Source organism: Sorex fumeus, unplaced genomic scaffold (assembly GCF_029834395.1).
Source record: "Sorex fumeus unplaced genomic scaffold, SorFum_2.1 ptg000098l, whole genome shotgun sequence".
NCBI lineage: Eukaryota > Metazoa > Chordata > Mammalia > Eulipotyphla > Soricidae > Sorex > Sorex fumeus.
Genome location: NW_026606155.1, coordinates 19887292 through 19914178, shown reverse-complemented (window position 1 = coordinate 19914178; position 26887 = coordinate 19887292). Strand labels below are relative to the sequence as shown.

General features: G+C 55.6%; 1 protein-coding gene across 3 annotated transcripts in view; it reads left to right on the top strand.

Annotated features, from left to right (window-relative positions):
* ESRRB (estrogen related receptor beta) overlaps nucleotides 1-26887 on the top strand; it is a 170770-nt gene that overhangs the window by 88256 nt on the left and 55627 nt on the right. For all 3 annotated transcript variants that reach the window (XM_056133628.1, XM_056133627.1, XM_056133630.1), the window contains exon 2: nucleotides 25648-26057. In XM_056133628.1, the coding sequence (XP_055989603.1) occupies nucleotides 25648-26057 (410 nt within the window). The remainder of the gene's footprint in view (nucleotides 1-25647; nucleotides 26058-26887) is intronic.

Here is a 26887-nt window from a genome sequence, read left to right as displayed (position 1 = left end):
AGCCTCTCCAGCCCTTGTGACCCCCCTCAGCCCCCAGGAAAAGCAGGCAGGAAAGCAGGGGCTTCTCGGTAAAGAGGTAGAGGAGGGGGAGACTGGGCGCTGCCCTGCATATGGTGGGGGGACGGTGCCCCGGAGGCGGCATCAGAGCCTTGCCTATCTGCGAAGGCTTCCTGAGGGTTCTCTGCCTGGCTCGCAGAACAGTGCTCCTTGATGTTTAAGTTGTGTGTGTGTGGTGGTAGGGTGTCTACTCTTCGCAGTGCTCAGGACTTACTCCTGGCTCTGTGCTCGGGGATTTTCGTGGCAGGACTTGGAGGACCCTGTGTGCTGTCAGGAATCAAACCCTGGTTGGCCATCTGCAAGATAAGTGCTTGCCCCACTGTATAACCTCTCTGGCCTTTGCTTTGTAGGACACACTTGGGGGTGCCCAGGGTCTGCACCTAGCTTAGTGATCAGGGCTTGCTCCATGCAGTGCTCAGGGGACCGTGCAGTGTAAGGGACCCTGTATCAATGCTTGTGCTCAGCCTGTTGTGCTCCATTTGGCCGCCACATCTTGGCGGGGGGGGGGGGGGGGGGGTTGTCTGCCTCCCAAGGGGTGCTCAGGAAGTCCAGGAGCTGTTCCTGGTGAGTCTTGGCTGGTGGCTGCATGGGAGGGCCTGAGGATGCGTGGCTGCTCAGGCCCTGCAGTGCCAGCACTGCCCTGGGACACCCTGGGGTGCTCAGGGGCTCAGCAACTTCCTTTCGTTCCCTCCAGTCCCCTGTGATGGTTGCGATGGTGGTGGTTGCGAGGCTACAGTTCTCCCATCAGGGTCCTCATCTCCCCCTGGCTCGGCTGCCAGGCTCAGTGTGCAGGTAGAACCCAGCACCCAACGGGGCTGGAGCGATAGCACAGCGGGTAGGGCTTTTGTCTTGCACGTGGCTGACCCGGGTTCGATCCCCAGTATCCCAGATGGTTCTCTGAGCACCACCAGGAGTAATTCCTGAGTGCAGAACCAGGAGTGACCCCCACCCCCCCAAAAAAAAAAAGAAAAAAAAAGACAACAGCACCCAAGGCACCGTGAGTGCCTCTCAGATCTGACGCAGAAGGAGATCTGCACATCTATGTCCACGCCGCACCCAGGACAGTAGCCAGTGTGTGGCAACAGCCCAGACGCCTAGCTATGGATGACAGGATCGAGACGTCGTGGTGTTTATACACAGTGGAATACTCTGCAGCTCTAAGAAAGAACAAAATCATGCAGTTTGCAGCAACATGGAAGGAACTAGAGGATATCATGCTGAGTCAAGTCAGAAGGAAAAGAATAGAGGGAAGGGGGCATAAGACAGTGGGGAGAGCGTTTGCCTTGTACACGGCCAACCTGGGTTCGATCCCTGGCATCCCATATGGTTCACCCAAGTACCGCCAGGAGTAATTCCTGAGTGCAGAGCCAGGAGTAACCCCTGAGCATCGCTGGATGTGACCCAAAAAGACACACACATGCACACACACACACACACACACACACACACACACGAAGGAGAAGGATAGAGGGCTGGCAGGTTGGTACAGCAGGTAGGACTCTTGCCTTCCATGCTGCCAACCTGGGTTCGATCCCCGGCATCCCATATGGTTCCCCCAAGCACCACCAGGAGAAATTCCTGAGTGCAGAGCCAGGAGTAACTCCTGAGCATCGCTGGGTGTGACCCAAAAAGACACCACACACACACACACACACACACACACACACACACACACACGAAGGAAAAGGATAGAAAGCTGGAGGGTTGGTACAGCAGGTAGGACTCTTGCCTTCCATGCTGCCAACCTGGGTTTGATCCTGGGCATCCTATTTGATCCTCCAAGACTGCCGGGAGTGGTTCCTGAGTACAGAGCCAGGAGTGGCCTCTGAGCACTACTCAGTGTGGCCCCAAAACAAAAACAGAAAAAGTGAAAGACATAGATACAGAATGATCTCTCGTATTTGGGACTTTAAGATACACAGCCAAATAGCAACGAAGGGCAAAAGGCAGAATAATGGGAGAACTGGCCCACACAATTGAGTTGGGGGCTTTGATAGCAAGGGGTGTTGGGGTCCTTGGGAGGGGTACACTGGTGATCACTGTGGGGTTGGAGTTATGTCCATGAGAACCTTTATTAATAGTATGGTAGCACTATAGCACTGTCCTGCCATTGTTCATCGATTTGCTCGAGCAGGTACCAGTAACATCTCCATTGTGAGACTTGTTGTTACTGTTTTTGGCATATCGAATAAGCCACAGGGAGCTTGCCAGGCTTTGCCATGCGGGCGGGATACTCTTGGTAGCTTGCCGGGCTCTCGGAGAGGGATGGAGGAATCGAACCCGGGTCGGCTGCGTGCAAGGCAAAACACCCTACCCACTATGTGGTAAACCAAAATATATTCAAAAATCTTTCTAAAAACGTGGAAGAACAGAACAAAAGTGACACTCAGACACACAATTAGGATGGCTCCCAGGGGCGAGGGAAAGAGGATTGGTCAGGGGGGGACCGGAGAGAGAGAGCAGTGGACATCGACCTGAGTCCAGTCCCACCTGGTTCCCTGAGCCCCACCAGGAGAGATCCCTGAGAACCACCAAGTGTACACCCCCCAAACACAAAGGGACATTCTGATAGTGTGATGCTCTAGAACTTTGGGGGTGACAGCGGTGAGAGTATACACAAAGATGGCGGTGGAAAGTGTCTCGCAGCTTCTATTGTCTTATAAGCCAGTAAGTCAATGCAATTGGATTTAAAATTTTCAACACATTAGTTAAAAAATAAAGTGTTGGCTGGAGCTTCACAACCAGAGACTGAATGTTGGGATCTGGGGCAAAGACCTGGGTCTTGAGGGCTGGGGGGGTGAGGAACAGGACAAGCCTGGACTTTTGTCCCCTTGATTCCCTGGGCAGAGCAAGATGACAGGCACGAGCCCACAGCTGACACAGCTAGAGTACAGTGTGCCCCAGCCCAGGGCGTGGTACTGGATGGGGAGGGGGAGAGGTTGTTCCTCTCCAGGGTAGCGGCCCAGAGCCCACAGAGCTGGTGGAGGGGTGGGGGTGCGGCGGGAGGAGGCTGGGACTCTCAGTTTTTCATTTGGGTCTTGATTCCCCTTGGCACTGGACTTCTGGCTTTTTCTCATTTTCCCTTTTACATTTTTTTTTTTTTTGCTTTTTGGGTCACACCCAGCGATGCTCAGGGGTTACTCCTGGCTCATGCACTCAGGAATTGCTCCTGGCAGTGCTCGGGGGACCATATGGGATGCTGGGAATCGAACCTGTGTTGGCCATGTTGGCTGCATGCAAGGCAAACGCCTTACTCGCTGTGCTATCACTCCAGCCCCATCCCTTTTAAATTTTAGAACCGTTTCTCAGAAAGGCAGTACTGCCCCTGGAGGGGGCCTGGCTGAGATGTGGGGGGTTGGGGTGGGGGTGTTAGTAATCTCCAATGCAAGGGTGTGTGTGTGTGGTGGGGGGAGGCAGGGAGGGTTGCTTTCTAGCCTTTTGCTTAAAGGAGTAGATTTCCAGGGGGTGCTGAGTGATTTCTTTCTGAAAAGGAGGTGCAAGGACATGGGTCCAGAAGCTTCTGGAACCCTGGCCACAGTGGCACTCAGCCGGCAACGTGGGCTCAGCTGAAGCTCTGTTGTGAGTGAGGAGGGGGCTGAGCTGTCTTGGGCAGGGGCCTGATGCCCTTGCGATGGCCACAGAGCTGCAGGCCACAAGGTTCAGCCCTGCGGCAGGGAACCTGCAGGAGGAAACGTCCATCCACTCCCTCACTTTCCCAAGCAGGGTGAATCCCCCCACCCTAGCCTGATTGGAGGGGCTGCCCTGTGGCCCGGGATGTCTCCGGGGGCTGGTGGCAGGTGCCCCCGATACTGGACTCGGGGTCGGGACAGACGCCAACAGTGGGCCTCTGCAGGGACCAGGCGCTGCTGTTCTAGGATTCAGCAGAGCAGACTCACATGGGTCCCCCTGGGCAGGTCTGAAAGCATTTGGCCTTGGTCCAGAAGGAGAGCAACAACAACAACGACGACGATGACAAAACCACCAAACCAGGCTTGCAGGAACCTCAGGGCGTTTGGCTCTGTTCCCTGGTTTCCTCTTCGGCTCATGCCACAAAAATGTAGTCAGCCCTTTCACTGGGGAACAGCGGCGGGGGACAGGGACTGATCACGGATGGCCCTGATCACACAGGAGCAGTCGGGGAGGAGCTGCCCCGTGGCACTGGGAGCACTCAGATCATGGGTGTGGAGTGAGCAGGATGCTAGAGGAGAGAGACCCCTGCAGGAAGGGGCAAAAGGGTGCTCTAGGCAGGCTCTGTGGGGTTTCTGGGGCAGGGCTGGGATGTGGTCTGTCTGAGTGGATGGACCTCCCCCCTCCCTTGAGACGGGTTGCTCTGGAGACAGGCTGCCTCCTTCGTGTGTGCGTGTGTGTGTGTGTGTGTGTGTGTGTGTGTGTGTGTGTGTCTGTGTTATCTCTGCAGACTTTTTTTGCAGCCTCCTCGACTCAATACCATTAGTGCGTATCTGAAGCCCTTCCATGGAATTGATCAGAAAGTGGGCCTTGTGGGGGGGGGGGGGGGGGGGGACCTAATCGCATTTGAATCCAAGATGGTATCTAATTTCCTGCGTCTAGTGACTGACTTAGGGACCTCTCTGGGAGCCAGGGACCCCTAATTTGGTTTGCGAATACATTAGCCAAACAAACTGTGGGGGCTCCTTGGAGGAGGGGTGCTTTGGGGCAGCGGGCAGGGAGATGGTGGGAAGACATAGTAAGGGGGCAGGGGTGCTTTCTGCACAGGTCATGGGTGTGGGCTGCACCCAGGATTTCCAAGACCCTGCAGTAGTGGCTTTCTCCTGTTGAGAGAAGGAAGCAAACTTCAAAGGTACTTACTTGTTACTGAATCGTTTGCCGTTGGTTGAGTCCTATGTGTATATAATTTTTAAGGTTTTTTTTTTTTAACCCAGCAATGTTCAGGGGTTACTCCTGGCTTTGCACTCAGGAATGACTCCTGGCAGTGCTCGGGGGACCATATGGGATGCTGGGAATTGAACCCGGGTCGGCCGCATGCAAGGCAAATGCCCTACCCGCTGTGCTATTGCTCTAGCCCCCTAATTTTTTAAGTTTTAAAAATAGCAATATTCACACACATAACTTTAAAAAGTCAGATAATGGGGCCAGAGAGATAGAACCGTGGACAGGCACTTGCCTGGCGTGTGGCTGACCTGGGCACTACTTACTATCCTATACTGTCCTCTGAGCCCCACCAGGGGTGATCCCTAAGTACAGAGCCAGGAGTTCGTCTTGAGCACTGCTGGTGTGATCCCTCACAAATAAGTAAATTTGTGTGGGGGCGGTTTGGACCACATTCAGCAATGCTCAGGGTTGACTCCTGGCTCTGCACTCAGGAATCACTTCTCGCAGTGCTTGGGGTGACCATATGAGTTGCTGGGGATTGAACTCTGGTTGTACTATTGATCCAGTCCCCAAATAAGTAGAATTTTAAAAATAATAAAATCATTTCAAATCTATGTAGGCAAATACTCTGAGTCATATCCCAGCTCTAAAGCTAATACTTTAAATGGATCTATGGTGATTTAATGAGCGCAGAGTGGTGTGAAATAAGTGAATGTGATCCCAGGCAGACAAGAGATGCTCAGTCAGATTTCCCATTTTTTTGGTTCCCTTGACCAGTTTTATATCAAGGTCTTGTTCATTTTGGGAGGTGTGCGGGTACATCCCCAACGGTGTTCACAGGATCCAGCAGCCACTCCTTGTGGTTTTCGGTCTGGCTACGTGGGCTCGATGGGTCACCACTCAGGACTGGGGCCATAGAGATCTCAATAGACTGCAGGCGGGCAGTGTGTGTGGGAGACTGGACTGGGGTCCAGTTAGGGGCACTGCAGGGGCCTCTGAGCACCACAGGTGACCCACAGCATCGCCATTGGTCAGGTGTATTGATGTGACCCTAAAACAAACCCAAAACCCCAAAACCCAAAACCTAGTACTTGGCTCTTGTATGGCTGATGGTGTGCGGCTGCTCAGGCCCTGCAGTGCTGGGCATCAAACTTGGGGCCGTGTACATGGCATCACATGCTGCAGCCCTTTCTGAGCTGGCCTGCCTGTCTGCCTTTCTCCCTTGCTCCCTCTTCCCCTTTTCTTTTCCCCTTCCCTTCCCTTCCCTTCCTTTCCCTTCCCTTCCCTTCCCTTCCCTTCCCTTCCCTTCCCTTCCCTTCCCTTCCCTTCCCTTCTCCCCCTCCCCTCCCTTCTCCTCCCTTTCCTCCCCTCCCCTTCCCTTTCCATTCCCTTTCCTTCCCTCTTACTTCCCTTCCCTTCCCTTCCCTTCCCTTCCCTTCCCTTCCCTTCCCTTCCCTTCCCTTCCCTTCCCTTCCCTTCCCTTCCCCTCCCTTCCCCTCTCAAATCCCTCCCCCTTCCTTTTCCCTGTTCCTTTCCCTTTCCTCTTTCCCCTTCATTTCTCCCTTCTCTTTCTTCTCCACTCTTTTTGATTTGGGGGTCCCACCCAACTACCCAACAGTGCTCAGGGCTTACTCCTGGCTTGGTGTTCAGGGATTGCTCCTGGTGAGTCTTGGTGGTGGACCATATGGGATGCCAAGAATTGAACTTGGGTGGGCAAGGGCCTGACTAGCTGTGTTATTGCTCCAGGCCCCCTCTTCATTCTTTCAAGTGAACCAATTTGAATTCTCACTCAACTTATTTCTTGAGTGTCTGCTGTTTACTGGACACCTGCTCTGTGTGTGTGTGTGTGTGTGTGTGTGTGTGTGTATGTGTGTGTGTGTGTGTTGGGGGGGGCAAGGACTAACAAAAGCAAGTGACTCCTGGGCCAGAGAGATAGTGCAGAGGGAAGGGTGTTTGCCATGCATGCAGCTGACCTAGGTTTGATCCCTGGCATCCTGTTTGGTCCCCTGAGCCCACAGGAGTGATTCCTGGGTGCAGTGCCAGGTGCTACTTCTGAGTAGTGTTGGGCATGCCCCCCCGCAAAAAAAAAAAACAAATAAAGCAATGGTTCCTACCCTCAAGAGGCCAGAAGGGAATTGGGGGGCCAACAGAGAAGAGGGGTGTGATTGCCCATGGAGCTGTTTCGGGGGATTGGAGCTTGCCAGCGGGGTGAAGAGACTTCCTTTCCCTACCAGGAAGGTTTTGCAAGGGCCAGAAGCTACCCTCTAAAAACCAGAATTACGTAACAGCTGGATTAAGGGCTGATTATTAGCTTTGCTTACAGATTTTCCGTTTGCACAAGGATTAGCTCCGGGTGCCTTGAAATAGCAGGCTTGGCCGGTGCATCTGTATCGCAAAGAAAGGGTGAAGAGGAGGATGAGGAGGATGAGGAGGACGAGGGGGCAAGGCCTGCAGAAGTTCCCTAAGCCTGTGATGTGACAGTCCTTTGAGCCTTGGGCACCTGCTTACTTGGTGAAGAGAGAGCCTACCCCTGTGCCTGGACCCCCCCATGCCCCCTGTAGCAGGAACCCCTTGCCTGTAGAGCAGATGGGGGAGCAGGTTCAGCTGTCCTGGGGCAGGGGCGGGGGGTTGTGGCTGACAAGTCCTGGCTGACCCAGGGGTTCCAGTATCACACAGCACCTGGGGGTCCTGTGAGCTGCCCAGCTGTCTGTGGTGCTCCTGTCTCCCCCCCGCCCCCCCCCGCTGTGCCATCCCCTCGCCTCAAGTCCCAAGGCCCTGCTACCTCCCCAAGTACGTATCTGATGTCCCCTCTTGCCTGAGACTGACGGTGACAGCCTCCAGGCCCTCCCACGCCTGCTCTCCTTAGCAACCGGCTCCCAGCCCGCTTGTCCTTCATGGTGCCCTAGGCCAGAGTTCTTCAGCCTTTTCGTACCTGCAGAGTGGCTGCACAGACCGGCAGTTCCTACCAGGGCAGTAGATCAGCACCTTTCTACACCTGTGAACCAATAGATGCTGGTCTAAGAACACTGACCTCCATGATGCCTCCTCCAGGAAGCGTTCCCTGACTTCCTTCCCCTCTAAGAAGGCTGACACAACTCTCCCCAGTGTTCCTGAGTGTGACTTGGTGGGAGGATGAGGATGGGGAGTGTCCCAAGAAGTCCAGGGGCCACACCCAATGACACTCGGTCAGCTGGACCTAACAGTTCAATATTTGGTCCCTGATAGTGCTAGGGACCACCAGGGTACACCCAGCAGTGCTAGCGGGGGAGGGGAGCATGTACTTCTGGGGACTGACCCTGGGTTGGCCTCTATGCTCTCTCCCTGGCCCTGTGAGTGGGTCTCTGCGGACCCTGTGTATCACTCTCCCTTTTTCCTCCATGGCAAGCTCGTTGAGCTAACAGGCAGGGCCCCTGTTCCATCCACTTGGTAAAAGTGTCGTAAATGAAACTTAATCAAGAAATGGTAACTGGGTCGGCGAGAGAATACTGGGGTTAAGGTTCTTGCCTGGCATGCGGTTGATCTGGGTTCAACCCCCAGCACCGCCTAAGATCCCCTCAACCCTGCCAGGAGTGATCCCCGAGCACAGAGCCAGGAGCAAGCCCTGAGCATTGCCGGGTGAGGCTTGGAAACAAAACAAAACATAAACAAAAAGATGGGCTGGAGCAATAGCACAACGGGTAGGGTGTTTGCCTTGCACGCGGCCAACCCGGGTTCGATTCCCAGCATCCCATACGGTCCCCCGAGCACCGCCAGGAGTAATTCCTGAGTGCATGAACCAGGAGTAACTCCTGTGCATTGCTGGATGTGACCCAAAAAGAAAAAAAAAAGACAGAGGAAGAGGTCAGTGTCTCTGTGTTGCCGTGTTCGAGTCACACCTGGGGGTGCTCAGGGAACTGTTTGGTGCTGAGTTCAAGTCCTGTATGCAGAATATCTCCCCTGCCCAGTGAGGAGGGCCCGTGAGCGTCAGTCTCAGAGATGTGGAGCTTCCCCACCTCGTGTGCTCCTTCAGAGCGAAACCCGGCATCAGACAAGGTGCGCCCGCCGCCTGCCTCTGCCCTTGGGAATCCGTGACACTGCCCCTCAGCTTTCTCACCCAACGTTCTCCCTCAGGAACATTGGGAAGCGAAGTGCTTCCCAGAGTGGTTCATGCTTTGGCGTGTGCCGGCGTAGGATTCTGGGTTCGGTGGTGGTTTTTACTTTGCAGGACCCTGGATTTCTGCCCCTCGTGAGCCCCCAGGCTGCTGAGCTGGCTGTTTCTCTCTCCCCCCCATCGCTCCGATAAACTTCCTCACTTTCCTGCCACCCCAACCAGTCAGCACAGAAATAATCCAATTTTATTTGATTATTAGTCATTTCTGCCGCTATTTTCGTTCATTCCTTTTTTTTTAAAAGCATTCTAGATTTAATTGAGTTGATTGATTAGCACATTACTGATTGGAAGGGGACACTGTGTCACCTTCCTGCCCCACCCCCACCCCAGCTTAGACTGACCCCCTGGAGAATGCCATCCCCCTGCCCACAGCTGGTGTGACTGAGCCAGGAGCCTGACCTTGGGGGGTGGGGGGCTCAGTGGTCCGGGACAATTTCTCTCCTTCTCTGCACCTGTGCTTTTGCTTCCGAACGGGGACAGAACCTTCCGCGTGGAAGTCCCTGCCCACCTGTGTCTGCTCATTCCCTTAGGTCCCTTCTGGAGCCACTCTGTGCCCATTGGCAGGTCACGGTGAGCTGGACAAGGGTCCTGCCTTCTGCCAGCTGGTGGGGGAGATGCATAAGCAGGTGGAGGGGTCTCGTGTTTATAACTTGGGGGTCCGGGGAGGTGACGCCATCCATGGGGAGCTGAACACATGCTTTGCATGCTGGAGCCCCCCAGGGTCATTGCCTGGCACTGTTTGCCCTGGGAACACCACTGGCATGGTGTTCTGCATCCTCTTTCCAGACCCGGTGCTTGGGAGAGGCTCAGCAGCTTGTCTAAAGTCACACAGATAGTGGGTGCGGGGCGGGGGTCGGGGGTCGGAGGGAGTGGACAATGGAGACAGAATGACAGCCAAGTGCGGCCTCTAGATCCCGGTGACAATATGGAACAGTTGCAGAAAGGTCTAAAACGGTCCGCTGTGGGGACCGGGGAAGGAGTAAAGCAGGCAGGGTTTTCGCCTGGTACCTGGTTCCAAACCCAGCATCCCAGTGTCCCAGATGGTCTCCCGAGAGTTGCCAGGAGTGGGAGAGAAACAAAAAAAAGGTCAGTTTTGGAGCTGGGGTGTGACTCCGTGGGAAGGCACTTGTCTCGCATGCAGATCTGCTGTTTGATGTCTGGCACCGCAACAAAAAGAGAGGAAGGTTACCTCATCTCCCCCAAGTACCACTTTGCTTTTTATTGTTGCCTTATCTCCGTATTTGGCTTTTCTATGCGGTGACTACGAAGCCGAGGGCAGTGGTGTATTTGTGGGGGGATGAGGGGCCAGAGTGGCTGGAATAATGGCAAGGGTGGAAGTGACGTTGGCCGGGCAGCCAGGGCTATGGAGCAGGGAGGGGTCAGGCTGTTTTCCCCAGATGTCTCCCTGCTGCCTTCCAGCTCCTGATGTGACAAGTTCAGTCAGCTCTGTGGCATTATTCACCTACACTGAGCGTGTGTGTGTGTGTGTGTGTGCGCGCACATGTGCACGTGTGTCTGCGTGTGCACACATGTTTGAAGTATTTTTTCGCAGCTCCCGTTTCAGGAATGTTTTGCTCCGATGCGCTGTCGCAGATGGCTGGGCTAGGAGGGAGAGAACCGAGTCCATATTTGCTGGTTCTGGAGCATCAAGGCCACGCTTGGGGACTGGGGGAGTGTGGCAGGGGAAGGCTTTCAGGGCAGTGGGCTTCGTGTGTGTGGGGAGCAGAGAGAGGAGCCGGACGTGGGGACAGAGACCCAACACCAAACGGGCAGCACGACCAGGAGTAATTCCCCAAGTGCAGAGCCAGGAGTCACCCCTAAGCATCGCCCGGTGTGGTCCCAAAATAAATCACAGTAAAGCATGAGTCCTGAGCCTCTTGCCCTGCTTTTCATCGGCCGCTTTTCTTTTTCCTTCCAGTTGAAATAAGAAAAAAAAACCCATTCCGTGGCAGTGTCACCTTTGCTGAAGCTGCAGAGCAGTGCAGCTCGGTCTGTGACTGCTTCTCTCCTCCCTCACTACCTTCCGCCGTCACAGGGGTGCCCACAAAGGCCACTGAGCTCTGCGCCAGACTTCGCGTCATGTCACTCCACGCCGACCCTCTGCCATCTGCCCTTTTCTCTTTAGTTTCCTGAGCTAGGGATGGTTTGTCCATCTTGCCTCAGTTTTCATGGCCTTGAGCGCTTTGTTTTGCTTTTGGCTTGGGGTCAGACCTAGCAGTGCTCAGAAGTTACTCCCGGTTCATTGCTCACGGGATTGGACTCAGGGCCTCCCGGGTGCAAGACCTGCCCTTCAGCCTGTTGAACCCACCCTCCTCTTCCTGGCCTTGACCCGTGTTGGAGGCACCCAGGCCAGGCATTTTGCTTTTGCATGTTTTGTTTTGGGTTTTGCTTTTGAGCCATGCCCGACTCAAGGCTTACTCCTCCTAGCCCTGTGCGCAGGGAGCACTCCTGGCTGGGGCTCGGGGGACCTAACCAGGCTTAGCTTGGGATCAAGACCTGGTTGGTGCTGGATTGGAACCTGGGTCGGCCCTGTGCCAGGCAAGCTCTGTAATCCCCATAATCTCTCGGGGCCCCTTTCACATGTTTGAACTTCCGGCGTAATGCAGAGAGGTTGTGGAGTGTTCAGGTTACACACAGAACTCAGGAGTCTGAGAGTCCTGGGTTCAAACCTTCTTCCTGGTCCTGATCCCCAGAGCCACATTGGACAAGGATATCTCTGGCCTCCATTCCCCACCTTCATTGGGCAGAGAGAGAGACCCCACCCCGCTGTGGAGGTGCCTGATGGGTCCCCAGTGCCCCCTTGTCTGTTCTATCTGCCACTAAGATCTCCCTAAGGACCCTGGGGCCAGGGGAAGGCTGTGACTAACCCAGTGGGGTGTTGGGGACAGCACGGCAGGAGGCTGACAGTCTGCAAAGCTTCAGAAAATCAGCCTCTAAATGTGATCTCATGGTCTCTCCCTAAGGTGCTCGAAAAAGTGAGCCCCGTTTTAGAGGTGGAGGGAGGGGAGCTCAGGGAGGCTCACGAACTGCTGAAGGTCAACGGAGGAAGGATGGATGGGGGAGGGGCAGAGCAGAGGCTGGTCCAGGAGGACCCGCAGGGGGTGCTTCCTGCAGGGAGCCTGGCCTGGGCTGGTAATGGGTGGGTGGGTGAGTGAGTTGGATGCCTGGGACCATGTCTCCCCTGCTCCCCGGTTGCTGGGATGGAAGAGGGGTCTGTCATGGGGCGTGGGGTGGCCAGGAGCTCAACTCGGCTCTTCAGAGCTGGAGAGAGGGGCACTGGTCAGTTGAGGGCTCCTGTCTTTCCCCTGCATTGATCTCCTGCTGTTGTGAATGCAGGAAGGTCTTCCAGTTGTCTTGGGGCTCTTTTTTTCCCTTGAGGTGATTTCATTTTTAACCCCTGCGTGGCCGGGGGCTCTGCTTCCCAGGCAGGTGTGGGCCTGGCCGCTTCCTTCCTGGGGAGCCGGCTGTGACCTCCCGCTCCGTGTCCCGGGGTCTCTGGCAGATGGAGAGTGCCATCTCTGCTCTCCAGACAGGGAAGTGGAAGTGACAGACGACACCTACCCAGTGCGTGTCTCAAGGACACGCGGCTTCAGGGCTAGGCAGCTTGGCAGCTCCTCCCTGGATGCTTGCAGCCAGGCACGGTAGGAGCTGGAAGATCCTTGTCCTGTTTGTTACTGTTTTGGTTTCCACCCCCCGCCCCCCAAAATCGGAAATGGGGCTGGGAAGGTGACTCAGAGGGCTGGAGCAGGAGACCCTGGCTTCAATCCTTTGGCACCACCTGGTTCCCTGGGCACAGAGCACAGATCTGGGAGTAACCTCTGAGCATCGCTGATTGTGGCCCCCAAACCAGAAAGCGCAAACATTTTATTGATTGGGTTTGTATGTTTTATTTCGTTTTTAATCCACACTGGCGATGTTTGGGTTTTCCTGCTGGCTCTGTGCTCAAAGTTCACTCCTGGTGGGGCTCAGAGGACCATGGGGATGCTGGGGATTGAATGGGTCAACTGCATTCAAGGCAAGCACCCTACCCACTGTACTACCTCTCCAATTCCAGAAATTGATTATTATTACTTTTGGGGGTTTAGGGATTCACACCCAGTGATGCTCAGGAGATATTCCTGGCTCTGCACTCCGGAATCACTCCTGGTGGTGCTTGGGGGGCCGTATGGGATTCCAGGGAGCGAACTTGGGTTGGCCACATGCAAGGCAACTGCCCTCCCTGCTATACTGTCACTCTTGCCCCAATGGAAGAAAGATTAGACGATTTTTTAAAAGTGCAGAACAGTGTGAGGCACAGCGGTAGAGATTGAACCCCGTGTTTCCAGCCCTGGCTCAATTTCCAAGGCTGCAAATAAATAAGAGTCTGCTTGGAAAAGGAAAGCGGGTCTTAGGGATGGCCTTTGGCTGGGTGTGGGTGGAGGGAACCCCAGGGTAGCAGAAGCCCCAGCCATGGGTGCGGGGATGGATTCGAGTCCATGTCTTTCCCCCTTCACATGCCAGAGAAGTTGGTGGCCTTGTGGCTTCTATCTGTGTGTCCGCTGATTTTTCCATCTGTGAAATAGGTCAGAAAGCCCAGGTTCCTGTGAGGACTCGGTCTGGATCTGTGTGAAGCCCCGAGCACTGATTAGCTCAGGGCCCTTCCACAGAGCATGGGGACACAGAGGCCATGCCATCCTGAGATGGCAGAGACACTGGCTAGGTCAGGGGTGTCTCAAGGCTCCTTCCTGACTCACAGGACAGCAGCCCTGGCCGCTCACGTCCTGCTTCTCAGAAGGGAGCCTGTTGTCCCCCGCGCCCCCGCCCCCCCCCCCCCAACTGGCTGTGCCTCTCCAGCCAGGGGCTGTAGGTGTCATTGCCAGGAGTCTGTGTCTCCACAGGAGGAAGACTGCATCCTGGAGCAGCAATTGAAATGCAAAATAACATTTTGATCGAGCCAGCAGGCTGTTTATTTATCAAATCAATAGTCAGAATGCTCATCTGGAGAAGCCGGGTGATAAGTGACAGCATTTCCAAGGACAGGCCTGAACAATCCTGAGCCCCCTGCCCCCACACAGCCCAGACTCAGGGAGGACCAGCCCCACCTCCCTTTTTCCTTTGCTCTTTGTGGAGACCACTGAGGCTTGAGCCGAGCATGAAGCTCTGCTCTCCCTTAGTTCTCTGGAGCGTTCCATGGCTGGTCCTTCAGCCATGCCTGAGGGACAAGGCGGGGAGGGGGGTCATGCGGTCAGTAGGTGAGGAAGCCACCTTGGGGGTCTCTCAAAGTTCTTTCCCAGCCTTGCTTTTCCACTTCTGGTGTGGCCCCAAGCCCAACAAGACCACCACCAGCAGTAGCACCACCAGAGGGGCCTGGAAGGTGGCTCAGTGGGTAGCTCAGGCCTTTGCATGCATCAGACCTGAGTCCACTCCCAGCACTGCCAAGCACAAAGATGCAAACAAGCAAACACCCAAGCCCACAGGCACCCAAGTCAGCTGGAAGGGAGGGAACAGCCAGGTGCACTCCCCAGTTCCCCAGTGGATGGCTGGTCTCCACTCTTGCTTCTCCCAAGCACCCACCTCCCCACACACCCCTGCACAGGCTGGCTCTGGTGTGTCTTGTCCCTTGGGAAGTGGCTGTCATACCTATGTTAGGGGAAAGGGTGACCTGCAGCCTTGGGGACTCATGGCCCCCATTGATCTTCTTGTTTATTCGTGGATTCAGCCACTTTTTATTGAGTACCTATTGTGTGCCTCCAACGTGTTATAGCCCGAAGAAATCAGATATAGCCTGGAGTTCTTGCAGGGGGAAGGAAGACCAGGCAGGGGTCAGGGAGACGTCGCTGTGGGCTGAGCATGTGGCCGCCCTGAGTTGGTCTCTGGTAACCCCTGAACACTATCGGAGTGATTCCAGAGCGCAGAACTTGGATTAGCCCCCAGCACTGTGAAATAGGACCCAAAACAACAGCAATGAAAGACCAGGCTGTTTGGCCACAGTGTGCAGGGGAGAGTGGGCAGGGACCAGTCTCAGAGAGGTGAGGGGCACCCCCGCATCCTCGGGGTCCTCTGAGCAGACCTTAGGATACCTACTTCATTGGAGTGCCGTGGGACATCCCTGGCAGTTTCTGTTTGCTTCTGAAGCCATCTGTGCCCCACCACCAGGGGGCGCTAGGAAGCTGGTGGTACCGGTCTCTGAGAGTTTGGGGTCTTCTGGGCGCTGTCAGATGCTCCTCTGGGTTCACTGGTGAACACTCTAGAGCTGTGTGATGTGATCATGTACAAACAAAAAAATCTGCTCCCAGGAGGCCAAGGAACTCTCCAAGAGGCACCAGCTGGGACGCAAACCTGGGCAGTCCAGAACCACCACTGGGGACTCTCTGGCATTTGGAAGTAGCCCTGTCCGGTGCCCGGAGGTGGGACCCCTAGACCAGCCATTGCAAGCTTCATAAGGGCGGGGCATATGAAGCTGATGTGAGCAAGTCTGACTCCCCTCGCAGAGCTCTGGAGGGGTTGGGGGGGGGGGGGGCGTTGGGGCATGGCACAGAGCTATGATGCTCTCCCTCCTCTCCTCTAAACATACTCCTCTGTGGAGATGATAACCAGGAGCAGGCCGGGTGTACTCCTGGGAGCGCCCCCCCCCCCCACATCCCCAGTACCTCTGGGTCCTGCAGGAAGTACCTCCCCGGAGAGCACCCAGAGGTGGGCTCAGGTGTCTTGTTGGCTCCCCAGAGGGCACCCCTGAGTCCACTGTAGGAGCCGTAGGGAGCAGGCACAGCCAAGCCTGTGCCTGTGGGTAGTGGGGGAAGCAGGGGGGCCACTGGTGCTCCCCGCTGCCGGCGCCCTGCCGGCCCAGGGCAGACCCTCCGCCTCCATATGGCGCCCCTTTGGCAGCGTCTCTTCTCCCTGTGATGGATGCGGCCGGGAAAATCGTGGATAAAAGATCCCGATTGAGAGGCACTAATTACCCATCATTATTTTCCTGCCGTAATTTGTGTGGAGCGAGATTTCAATCAGTTGTCTGCAGCAGCCCGGTTTGGACTAATCTTTCTAACGACAAGATGCTTAATTACAGATTTCGCCGGCGCTCCCGGGCGCAGAGGGAGGCTGTCAGGGCAGCCCGTGTGCTGATGGGTCACTTGGCAGTCTCGGGTCCGGGAGGGCTCCCAAGGCAAGAGGGAGAGACTCGTGGGGTAGGGGTGGGAGGTGAAGGGTTGTTCCTAAGGGTCCCAGCTCTCTGGGTTGGGGCAGCAGGTGGAGAGAGGGGGTGGGGTGTTACCTTGGGAAGGAAGGACCTCCTCTCCAGAAGCTCAACAGTGCCTGACACCCCGAAACTCCCAGCCAGTCCCGAGCTGTTCAGTGCCCTGAGAAGTGGTACCCAACTGGCACTGGGACCTCTGACTCTCTGTGCTGGGGAGGGGGGTGGGGGTGTGTCTGTCTGTAAGGCTAGTCTGACTCGTGAGACACACGTCACTGTCAGCAGTGAAACAGGCATGCAGAACTCCCGGGGACAGTGAGACAGGGCAGGGGTCTACCTGAATGAAAGAAATACCGGAGTCACCTGAATTTAAGGAAAATGTGAACTGGAGAGATAGTATAGCGAGTAAGGCATTTGCTTTCCATGTGGCTGACCCGGGTTTGGTCCCCAGCACCCCGTATGGTTCCCCAAGCCCTTTTAGGAGTGATTCCTGAGCACAGAGCCAAGAATGAGCCCTGAGCACTGCCAGTTGTGGCCTCCTCAAAAAAAGAAAAAAAAAAGCGCAAAATGAAAATGTAAATGAATGGATCCCAGACCTGAATCAAGCCTGATCCTTCGGTCTTAGCACTTGTCATCACTGACCCCTTTTCTTTCTTTCTTGGTTTTGGTGGTTGGGTCACATCTGGAGGTGCTGCAGAAGTGCCTGGGACTGAACCCAGGGCTCCACGCAGTCCACAATGCCCTGTGAGCAAGCCGTCCGTCTGTCCATCTGACCCTGGCCTGGCCTTCCTTTTTTCCTTCCTCCTTCCCTCCATCATGCCTTCCCCTCCCATCTGCTTCTCTTTCTTTCTCCCTTCCTCCCTTCTTTCTTCTGCCTACTTCCCGCCCATCTTCTTACCTCCTCCTCCTCGTTCCCTCTTTTTTCTTTCTCCTTCCTACTTTCCTTCCCCTCTTGTCTCTCCTCTCTCTTGACCTCCCTTTCCTGTAAAAAGTACCCGTCATGAATCCATGGGCCCCTCAGTTCTGGGGGGTCCTGGGACTTTGACAGTTGCTCATATCTCGCTACTTGGTCCCTCCCAGCTGGCCAGCTCCCTACTCTACTTCTTTAATGATCCATCGAGGGGGTTGGGCTTGGTGTTGGGCCACACTCGGAGGTGCTCAGGGCTTCCTCCTGGCTCTGAGCTCAGGGATCACTCCTGGTGGTGCTCGGCAGGTCATGTGGGATGCGGGGGACCAAATCAGGGTTGGCTGCATGCAAGGCATTTAACCTCTGCTCTGTCTTTGGGCACTCATGACCCATATATTGCCTCGACAATATATTCTGTAATAAAACAATCCCCTGGGGCTGGGAGAGATAGTGTGGTGGGTGAGGCACTTGCCTTGCACACAGCCAACCCGGTTTCATCCGCAGCACCAGCTATGGTCTCCTGAGCACCGCCAGAGTAACCTCGGAGCACAGAGCCAGAGTCACACCATCAGGTGTAACCCAATACAAAACATAAATGAACAAATCCCCTTCTGATATAGCTGTTAAAATATTGTGTGACTGAAACTCCACCATGAAAGACAATCACGGAACCCCACCAGGAAACCCAATCTTGAATATCTTTGTAATCTATGATGACTAAATAAAATAAAACAGAAACAGAAACAATCCTTTCCTGTGGTGCTGGTGGTCCAGTGAGCTGGGGCCCTCCTGACTGTGGTGCTTACGAGGGTGCTGCTGGCCGTGCCTGTCATGAGGCTAGAGTTACTGGGCCTCTCACCTGTCTACCCGCTCACACTCTCCAGGGGCAGAAGAGTCTGGACTCCCAGGGTTGTGTGCTCTGTGGCACCCATGGGGTGCTTTCCGCACTGCAGGGACCATGGGATGTGGTTCTCTGCGTGGAGGTAGCACTGGGGTTCAAACACACATTCATAGGCGGCTACTTTTAGTCACCGAACAGCCTCTGTTTTGTTTTTTATTATTTGGGGTTGGGGGAGGGGGTCACAGCCAGCAATGCTCAGAGATCACTCCCGATGGCACGTGAGGGACCGAATGTGGAGCCAGGGATCGAACCAATGTTGGCTCCGGGCCAGACAACTGCCTTCCCCCCTGGGCTGGGCTCTGCCCCCTGCCCCCATTCCACTAGTGATGCTTGTGATCTTGCTGTTGTCTTGGTGGGGGCATGCCCAGGGAGCCGCCACCAGGACCACACCCAAGGGTGCACGGGAATCATCTGGTGCCAGGGATCAAACCCAGGGCAAGGCACGTGTCCTCTCACTGGCCCCTGCCATTATTTTTTTCCTCCTTTGGGGCCACCTGGCTGTGAACAGGGCTTATTCCAGGCTCTGCAATCAGGGGTCACTCCTGAAGGGGGTTGGAGGGCCATATGTGGTGTGGGGCAGTGAACGTAAGTTCCTTAACCACTGTTCTGTCTCTCTGCCCTGTTCTATCTTTCAGGATCCCTGTAATATTTTTAAAGCAAGTTTGGCTGTTACTTTCTGGTACTGCGGGGCTGACCTGTCCTATTAGAGCCTTTAGGGATGGTTTGAGAATCTCCTTTCATGAACAAGAAGGTGGCCTCTGCTCAGCCATAGAAAAGGGCATACAAGGGGCTAGTGAGAGAGCTTAGTGGACTGGAGCATGTGATTTTGCGTGCATGAGGTCCAGCTATGATCCCTGAGCTCTGCCCAAAAATGGCCCTTGAGCAGGATAACCCCTGAGCATGCTGAGTATGGCCCAAACCATAATTTTTATTTTAAAATACATGTATGAGTCACTTGATGAGAAGCCGTTTTTCTTCTGTCGTGCGGTCCCATTTCAGGCTTATTTATCCTCTCCATGCTGAGCCAACTCTTTCCCCTCCTGTCAATGGCAAGTTCCTTGTTGAATTCACCTTCATTCGAGCTCTGAGGGCTTTGCAGGGCGACCCGTTGGCTCCCAGCTTCTGGATTTTCTGCAGGGACTTCCCTGGTGAATTCCTAGCAGTGGCCAAAATCGGTTGAGTGTCAGGTTCAGCACACAGCCAGCTCGGAGATGTGGAGACGGCGGTGGCGTGGGGGCGGGGGGTTGTTCAGGGTGGTCTGTCATAGGCCTGAGCCCCCTTCAGAATAGGCACAGAACCTAGAGGGAGCTTGGTTGACTCCTAGGTACCTGCTGCAAAGTGCTGGAACTGGGTGCCTGGCCAGTCAGCTAGTATGCAGCCTGAGAGAGCGAGCTCGGTCTGACCCAGATTCTTGGCCCCAGCGGTGTGGGCTTGATGGGAGAGGAAGCCAGCCTGGTTGTCGGACCCTGGGACCAGGTCTTCCCTGCCTTTCCTGGAGCGGCTTCTTTGTGCCTAACCTCCCTATCCCCATCCCACAGTGGAGCGCCTGGAGGGCCCCAGAAGATCTGGGCATCCAGTTTTGAATTCTCTGCAGGCGGGGCTGGAGAGAGCTCGATGGGCTGAGCTGTGGGTGCAAGAGAGGCCAGTGAGCCTCCAGTGTCACCTGCTTCCCTGAGCACCATTGCAGGAGTGATTCTGGAGTACCTTCAGCACTTTCAGACATATGCATCCCTGCCCCACCAAAGTGTTTTAGCATCAGGGAGATCATTCAGCAGGTTGTATGGGGCTGGAGTTGATCGCACAGTGGTCAGGTGCATCCTCGGCGTGCCGCAGACCGGGGTTTGATCCCCACCATTCCATATAGTCCCTGAGCACCAAGAGAGCAATTCCTGAATACAGAGCCAGGAGTGATCCCTGAGCATCACCAGGTGTGACCCAAAATAAACAAACCAAACTTTATCCATTCTTCCCTACATGGGGAATTCCTTTTCCTTTTTCTCTATTTTCCAATGAACTTTTCTACTTTCTAAAAACTAATAAATAGGGGCTAGAGTGATAGCACAGCAGCGGGTAGGGCGTTTGCCTTGCATGCGGCCGACCCGGATTCGATTCCCAGCATCCCTTATGGTCCCCTGATCACCGCCAGAAGTAATTCCTGAGTGCAAATCCAGGAGTAACCCCTATGCATCACCAGGTGTGACCCCAAAAGTAAAATAAATAAAAATTTAAAAAAATTAAAACTAATGAATAAATCAGTGAGTTGGAGCAGGCCTGAAGTTCCAAGGACCCTCCTTGACACTTCACAGCACCCAGACAGTACTGGAAAGTGAGGACTGAAGTGTCCAGCCTGTGTTGCTGGGGTAGAGTGGCTACTGGGCCTCCAGGTTCCCTGGTGAGGCCCCAGAGTACATCTCTGCTGGGGTCCTGGCTTCGCTCCTTGGAGCTGTGGGGCGGGCGACAGGGTAGCCAAGCAGGTGAGTCACTCAAAACTTGCCCGTGGAGGGCAGGAACTGGTTGGAGAAGGATCGTCAACCCCCCAGATGCCCAGCAGAGACCAAGAACCCCCTTCCCTTTACGAAGTGCGGGAGGTCCTGCCACCCTGGGAGTCAGGACCCACCCTGGAGGCTGCGAGGCCCCCATGGAGAGCCCAAGTCTGGGCGGACAGCTGATCGACCCCATGAGGGACCTGGGGAGCACCCAAGTCAGGATGGGGACAGGGGAGGAATTGAGCAGGGGCTCCAGCTGCCTCCTGGGCTCTGGTCACTCACTGCTTTCAAATACTGCACCCAAGGCCCCTGTGCCCTCCCCAGGAGGAGTCAGTAGTCATTGACCTGGGAGGAGCTGGGATCCCTGCTTTCAGCTTTCAGCTCCGTTGATGCATCATGGATTCCCCCTTTCCTGAGCTCCTGAGTGCTAGGGTCCTCTCACCCCACCAGAGGCTGACCACCTCCTGCAGCCTGGGGACCTTGGCCTCAGAGCTCACCCTACCCTTCCTGTCTCTCTGCTCCTGCCCGCTTGCCTGCTCCTTCCTGCTTGAGTCGGCTCCTGCCACCACGGCAGCTGACCTAGCTCAGCCCTCAGCCTGCTCTGCCTGAGCTTGCTGCACCATTGCTCCATTTTATTTATTTTTTTGCCTCCGAGGCACCCCATTTCTTGGTCTGTAGGTCAGTGTGGGAGTGTTTCTGATCCTGGGCAATGTCTGGAGAAGGTGTTGTTGGTCTTACCTGGGGGTGACTGGCTCCTACTGGCTTGCACGATAAGCACCTTATCTGCTGCATTGTTTCCCCGCCCCCCCTTTTTTTTTGCTTTTGGGCCGCAGCCTGTGGTGTTGGTCTAGGGGCTTCTCCTGGTGCTTGGTTGTCACTCCTGGTGGAGCTCAGGTTCAGAGGATGCTGCAGTGCCAGGGGTCCAGTCCTGGGTTCTGGCATGCAAAGGTGCAGTCCAGGCCCCTGAACCATCCCCACTATCCTCTTTGGCTTCTTTTTTTTTTTTTTTTTCTTCTTCTTCTTCTTCTTGTTTTGGCCACACCCAGTGTTGAGCAGGGATCACTCTTGGCAGTGCCTGGGGGGAACCAGATGGGATGTCAGGGATGCAGTAGAGGTGGCCACAGGCGACACAAGTGCCTTACCCTGTGCTATCTCTGCTGCCTCATCTGGGATTTTTCAATACCCTAAATTCTTCCCATTCTGAACACTGCCCCCAGCTCCCAATCAAGGAAGCCGATCATGCAGGGCAATTACCTCCCAAACATTCCTGCTTCGCCCCATCATAGTCAACCCTGAAGTTCAAGTAGCCGAGCCTGAGCAGGTACCAGAGGTGCCCCAGAAATGCTCCATTCAGGCACCTCTGCATGCCACGGGAGCTTGCAGCCGGACGCATGGGCAGCGTCAAAGCCATTTTCTGTCCGCAACCTGCTGGGGCACTGGGCTGACCAGGTCCCTTGCCTTCTGCTTGCTCCTCCGCCTGTTCTGCACCTGCTGTCCGGCCCCACAGGGCAGGAGGGGAGGGGACAGGTTGCTGAGGGTCAGTCTCAGCCGTCCTGTCCTTTGCCTGCAACCTCCACAGCCAGGCAGCCCCAGGGAAACATGTGCCCCCAGGGGGTGTCCACTCATTCTCAGAGGCCAGAGGCCAGGGAGTCCTGTGTTTGGACAGTTTTTCCTGGGGCCCTGCAATCGGAGAAGACTGCTGTGCTCCCTGATACAGCGCTGCCCTCCTGAACTCTTCTAGTTCCCAGCACAGACTTTGCTTCTCGTAAGGTGGGAGGGGCGGGGACATGCTCAAAGCCAGGGGCTTCAGGAAGTTGGAGTCCAGCTGGGCTTAGAGAATGCTCACTCCTTATGGCCTGGCTGGGCCACTCCTGAGTGTGAGCCAGTGAAGAGCCTGGAATAGAGAATCTCCGTGGAACATGAACCTGAAGGGCTCCGTCCCACCTCCAGATAGGAATGTGTGAAGAACTGCATCAATCAGCGAAGACCAGGAGAGACCTACCAGCATGGATGCCACCTGCTATTTTTTAGATTAGTATGGTTTTTATTTTGAGGGGAGGGGGGTCACACCCAGCGGTGCTCAGGTCTTCCTCAAGGGACCATTCGAGGTGTCAAGGATCAAACATAGGTTAGCCGTGTGCCAAGCAAGTGTCCTATCCACTGTACTATCACTGACTTTTAATTTTTTAATTTTTTTTTGCTTTTTGGGTCACACCCGGCAATGCACAGGGGTTATTCCTGGCTCTGCACTCAGAAATCACTCCTGGCGGTGCTCAGGGGACCATATGGGATGCTGGGAATCGAACCTGGGTCAGCTGCGTGCAAGGCAAACGCCCTACCCGCTGTGCTATCTCTCCAGCCCCTGACTTTTAAATTTTATTTGAAAACTTTTCTTAGTTTTTAGGCCACATTCAATGATGCTTGGGGCCTGTTCCTGCTTCTGCCTTCAGGGATCACAGCTAGCTGGCTCAGGGGACCATTTGGGATGCCTGGGATGGAACCCAGGTCACTGCTGTGTACAAGGCCGTGCCCTACCCGCTGTGCTATAGCTCTGGCTCCAATCTGACTCCTTCTTATGCTCTGTGTTTCTGGTTCTGTGTATCTGGTTCTTCCCTTCCGGCAAGATCAAGAACTGATATTATGGGCTCTACCTGTCCTGTTCCAGAATCTGATTAGTGCTTGGCACCAGGCAGTGCCCAGAATATGGTCTGACTCTCCCTGAAAGAGGCTCCAGGGAGGGCCAACAAGATAATGCTTAAAGGCCTGGGAGACAGCTCAGAGGGCTGGAGTGCACATTATACATGCAGGAACTCAGGGTTTGATCCCAGCACCACGGGGAGGGTAGCCACCTCCTGCAGCAATAAATGAACTAGCCCCCGCCATCCCTCCCAGCTGCTTCCTTTGCCAATGCCGAAGCCAGAGCAAATTAGTTTTCTTAGCATGGAGTATCAGTCCTCTGAAACCAAGGCTGGGGGGGGGGGGGGGGCGGCGCGAAACCAGGGTCTTAGGGATCCTACAAGGCTCGCGGCTCTCAGGGAGTGGCTGCAGTTTCATCCCTTGCCCTCGGGACACCGGTTTCTGGAATTCCCAAGGGACCGAGGGAGGCGGGTGGCATCCAGTGTGAATGACTTGGTCCTGCATTCCCTTCCTGCAACCCTGGAGCCCTTCCCAAGGGTGGAGGGCTGGATTCTGCAGGATTTTTCACTTATGCTGGGTCTGGGCTGCTCTGGTGACCAAAGAGACCAAAGCAGGTTCACAGAGGATGAGGAAGTGCTGGGTGACCCCAAAGGTGCACATGGGTCTCCTGGGAGGCCTTTTTTTTTCTTTTTTTCTTTTTGGGGTCACACCCAGCGATGCACAGGGGTTACTCCTGGCTCATGCACTCAGAAATTACTCCTGGCGGTGCTCGGGGGACCATGTGGGATGCTGGGAATCGAACCTAGGTCGGCTGCGTGCAAGGCAAACACCCTACCCGCTGTGCTATTGCTCCAGCCCCCCCCCCCCCTTTTTATTAACTCAACCATCCCCTGGCAGGTACTGGCCTCTGCTGAAGGGGAGGTATCTGAGCTCCAGCCAGAGATGTAGAATGGCTCAGGGGAGGGGTTCATCCCAATACCTCCTGAGATGCCAAGGAAACTTGAGGCTTGTAGGAGACTGAACTTTCTGCACCCTGCTCTCCGCCTTCCAACTCTGCGCGCCCTGAGTGAGCTTGGGAGAAGCAGGAGCCAGCTCCCTCTCTTCCCTCGGAATCAGAAGCAACTCCAGGCTTCAGAAGTGCTCTCTGGAGGGCGCTGAGCTCCTGGTCGGTGCCCTCTCGGGAAGGAGGGCAACTGACTCTGAAGTCCTAGAGGGGGCAGGGTCGATGGAAGAGGGGTCCCAGGGCTATGTTAGTGTGGGTGTGGTTACCTTCTGGTTGGGGTTGTAAGGCACCCCCTAAGGCACTGCCTCTGCCTCTTGGGGGTAGGACCCTGAGTGCTGGCCCCCCCAGGTCTCCTCCATCTGTCCCATAAGTTTTCTGGGGTCTTTCCCCTCTCCTTTCACCTGGATCTGAGCTCCTGCTCGCCTCTGCAGAGGTCACCTGGCTTTGGGAACCCCTCCCTAGCCCCTCATTTTAGAACCTGTGTTGCCCCAATTCCCAAAATGTGCATCTTCACCTTCCTAGCTAGAGTTTATTTTTTTTTTTGGCACCGTGCCCCACCTCCAGAAGCCCCGCCTTCCACCTGGGACTGGGGATGTGATTGGGTCACACCCCTGCCCGTCTGCTGCTGGGAGGAGGGGTTTCTGGTTCCTGGAAACAATGAAGCGTCCAGGGGCTGACCAGGGGACTTGGGCAGATGGAGGCCAGCGGCTGAGCACTTGCCCTGAAAGCCTGTGTGTAGCTTTGGGTTTCATCACCCTCACCGCCCCCCCCCCCCCAAAATAAAGCAACTTGGGGGAGAGGTGGGAAAATTCTTGGAATTGGGAGACCCTCCCACACACCCCCATCCCAATAGCTGGCCCCTCAGGGGCTCACACAGAATGGATGGAGTGGGATGGGGGGGGGTGCCCTGGGCCCAAAGAGAGCCTTGGGCCTCTGCCTCCTCCACCCCCAGGTGTCTGGCCCAGCCTCAGTGACGATCACCTGAGAGCAGCTCTGAGCTGGGCCTCACCTGATGTCCTGGGTGGGCGGAGCATGGGAACCTGGTCCTCAGCTCGGGCTACCCTGAGGGTGTCTGGGTCCCTCTGATCACCCAAGTACTGTGGGGTTGGATCCACCCCCTTTGGTTGTGGTACCACCCCCTCGCTCCACGGGCTCCATTATTCCCAGTTTGCCAATCCCCGCCTGGGGCCAGCGATATGCAAAGGAGGGGAGGGGGCCCGATCTTCTGAAATGCAGGATCACAAGGCAGGGGCCTCTCTTGGTGGAAGAAGCAGAGGCAAGGCCAGGAACTCGCTGGGGGCTGTGGTTCCAGTTGACCTTCTGAACCTGCCTTTTATCTCCGAACCCGGCCTCCCAGCCCCTCCCCAGCACCCCCCCTCCGCCCCCCCTCCAGGTGCCCATCCCAGCCCCTCCCCAGATCCCACCCCCACCCCATCCCCGGAGCCCAAAGCCGCCTCCCCCTCGCTGATCGCTCTTTCTGTCCACAGGTTGCTCAGCAGGATGTCCTCGGATGACCGGCACCTGGGCTCCAGCTGTGGCTCCTTCATCAAGACCGAACCGTCCAGCCCGTCCTCCGGCATCGACGCCCTCAGCCACCACAGTCCCAGCGGCTCCTCCGACGCCAGCGGCGGCTTCGGCCTGGCCCTGGGCACCCACGCCAACGGCCTGGACTCGCCACCCATGTTCGCGGGCACCGGGCTGGGCACCACTCCGTGTCGCAAGGGCTACGAGGACTGTGCCAGCAGCATCATGGAGGACTCGGCCATCAAGTGCGAGTACATGCTGAATGCCATCCCCAAGCGCCTGTGCCTGGTGTGCGGGGACATTGCGTCCGGCTATCACTACGGCGTGGCCTCCTGCGAGGCCTGCAAGGCTTTCTTCAAGCGGACCATCCAAGGTGGGTGCCGGACGCTCTGGGGAAGGTTTAGGGGGACCCCTTCTCCACTGGTGCAGAGATTCTGGAAGGCCCCCCTTTTTTGGGGGCCATAAGGTGTCAATGCTTGACTCGTGGAAATGAATGCATCTCCTGAAAGTGAACCCCACGTGCTTTACCACCAGGGTGCCTTTCCCTAGTAAGGGGGACACTTGCGAGTGAAGTGCGTGCACCCCAAAAGCCCGATCCTGGGGGAAAGTCATGATTAAGTAGCATCATTTGCCCTGCAGATCTGGACCTCTGGGAATATAAAGGAATCGTTTCCTCATTTTCAGTTGTGCCTCTGAAATGATTCTTGGGCAACGTCCTCCCTGCCCCTTCTGCAGAGTCTGTCTCAGCCCAGCGGGTCCACCTAGGCCCGTGGCCATCTGGACAGCTGCCTATCTGCTGATCCCTGTTTCGATGGTCATGGGGACTGTCCTTTCCATGAATGTGGAGGGGATCTTCCTGATGGGTGGTGTCTGCAAGCTCCCCTGTCTATGGAAATGGGGCTTCCCGGGACTGTGATCAAGTTCACGGACCACGGCCCAGCCCAGAGGCACCTTAGCCAGCCAGTCCTTCTGTCGGGTTACCTGCTGACCCCCTACTAACTCACTCAGAGAGCCACATTTTTCTTCTCCTTCCTTTCCTTCTTTTGGGGGGCTTGTGGAGGGGGGTGATGGTGGAGTGGGGCACACCCAGCTGTGCTCAGAGGCTACTTGTGGCTCAGTGCTCAGGGATCACTCCTGGCGGGGCTCAGGATCATACGTGGTGCTGGGAAAGAACCTGGGTTGGCCTCTATTAAGGCCAGTGCT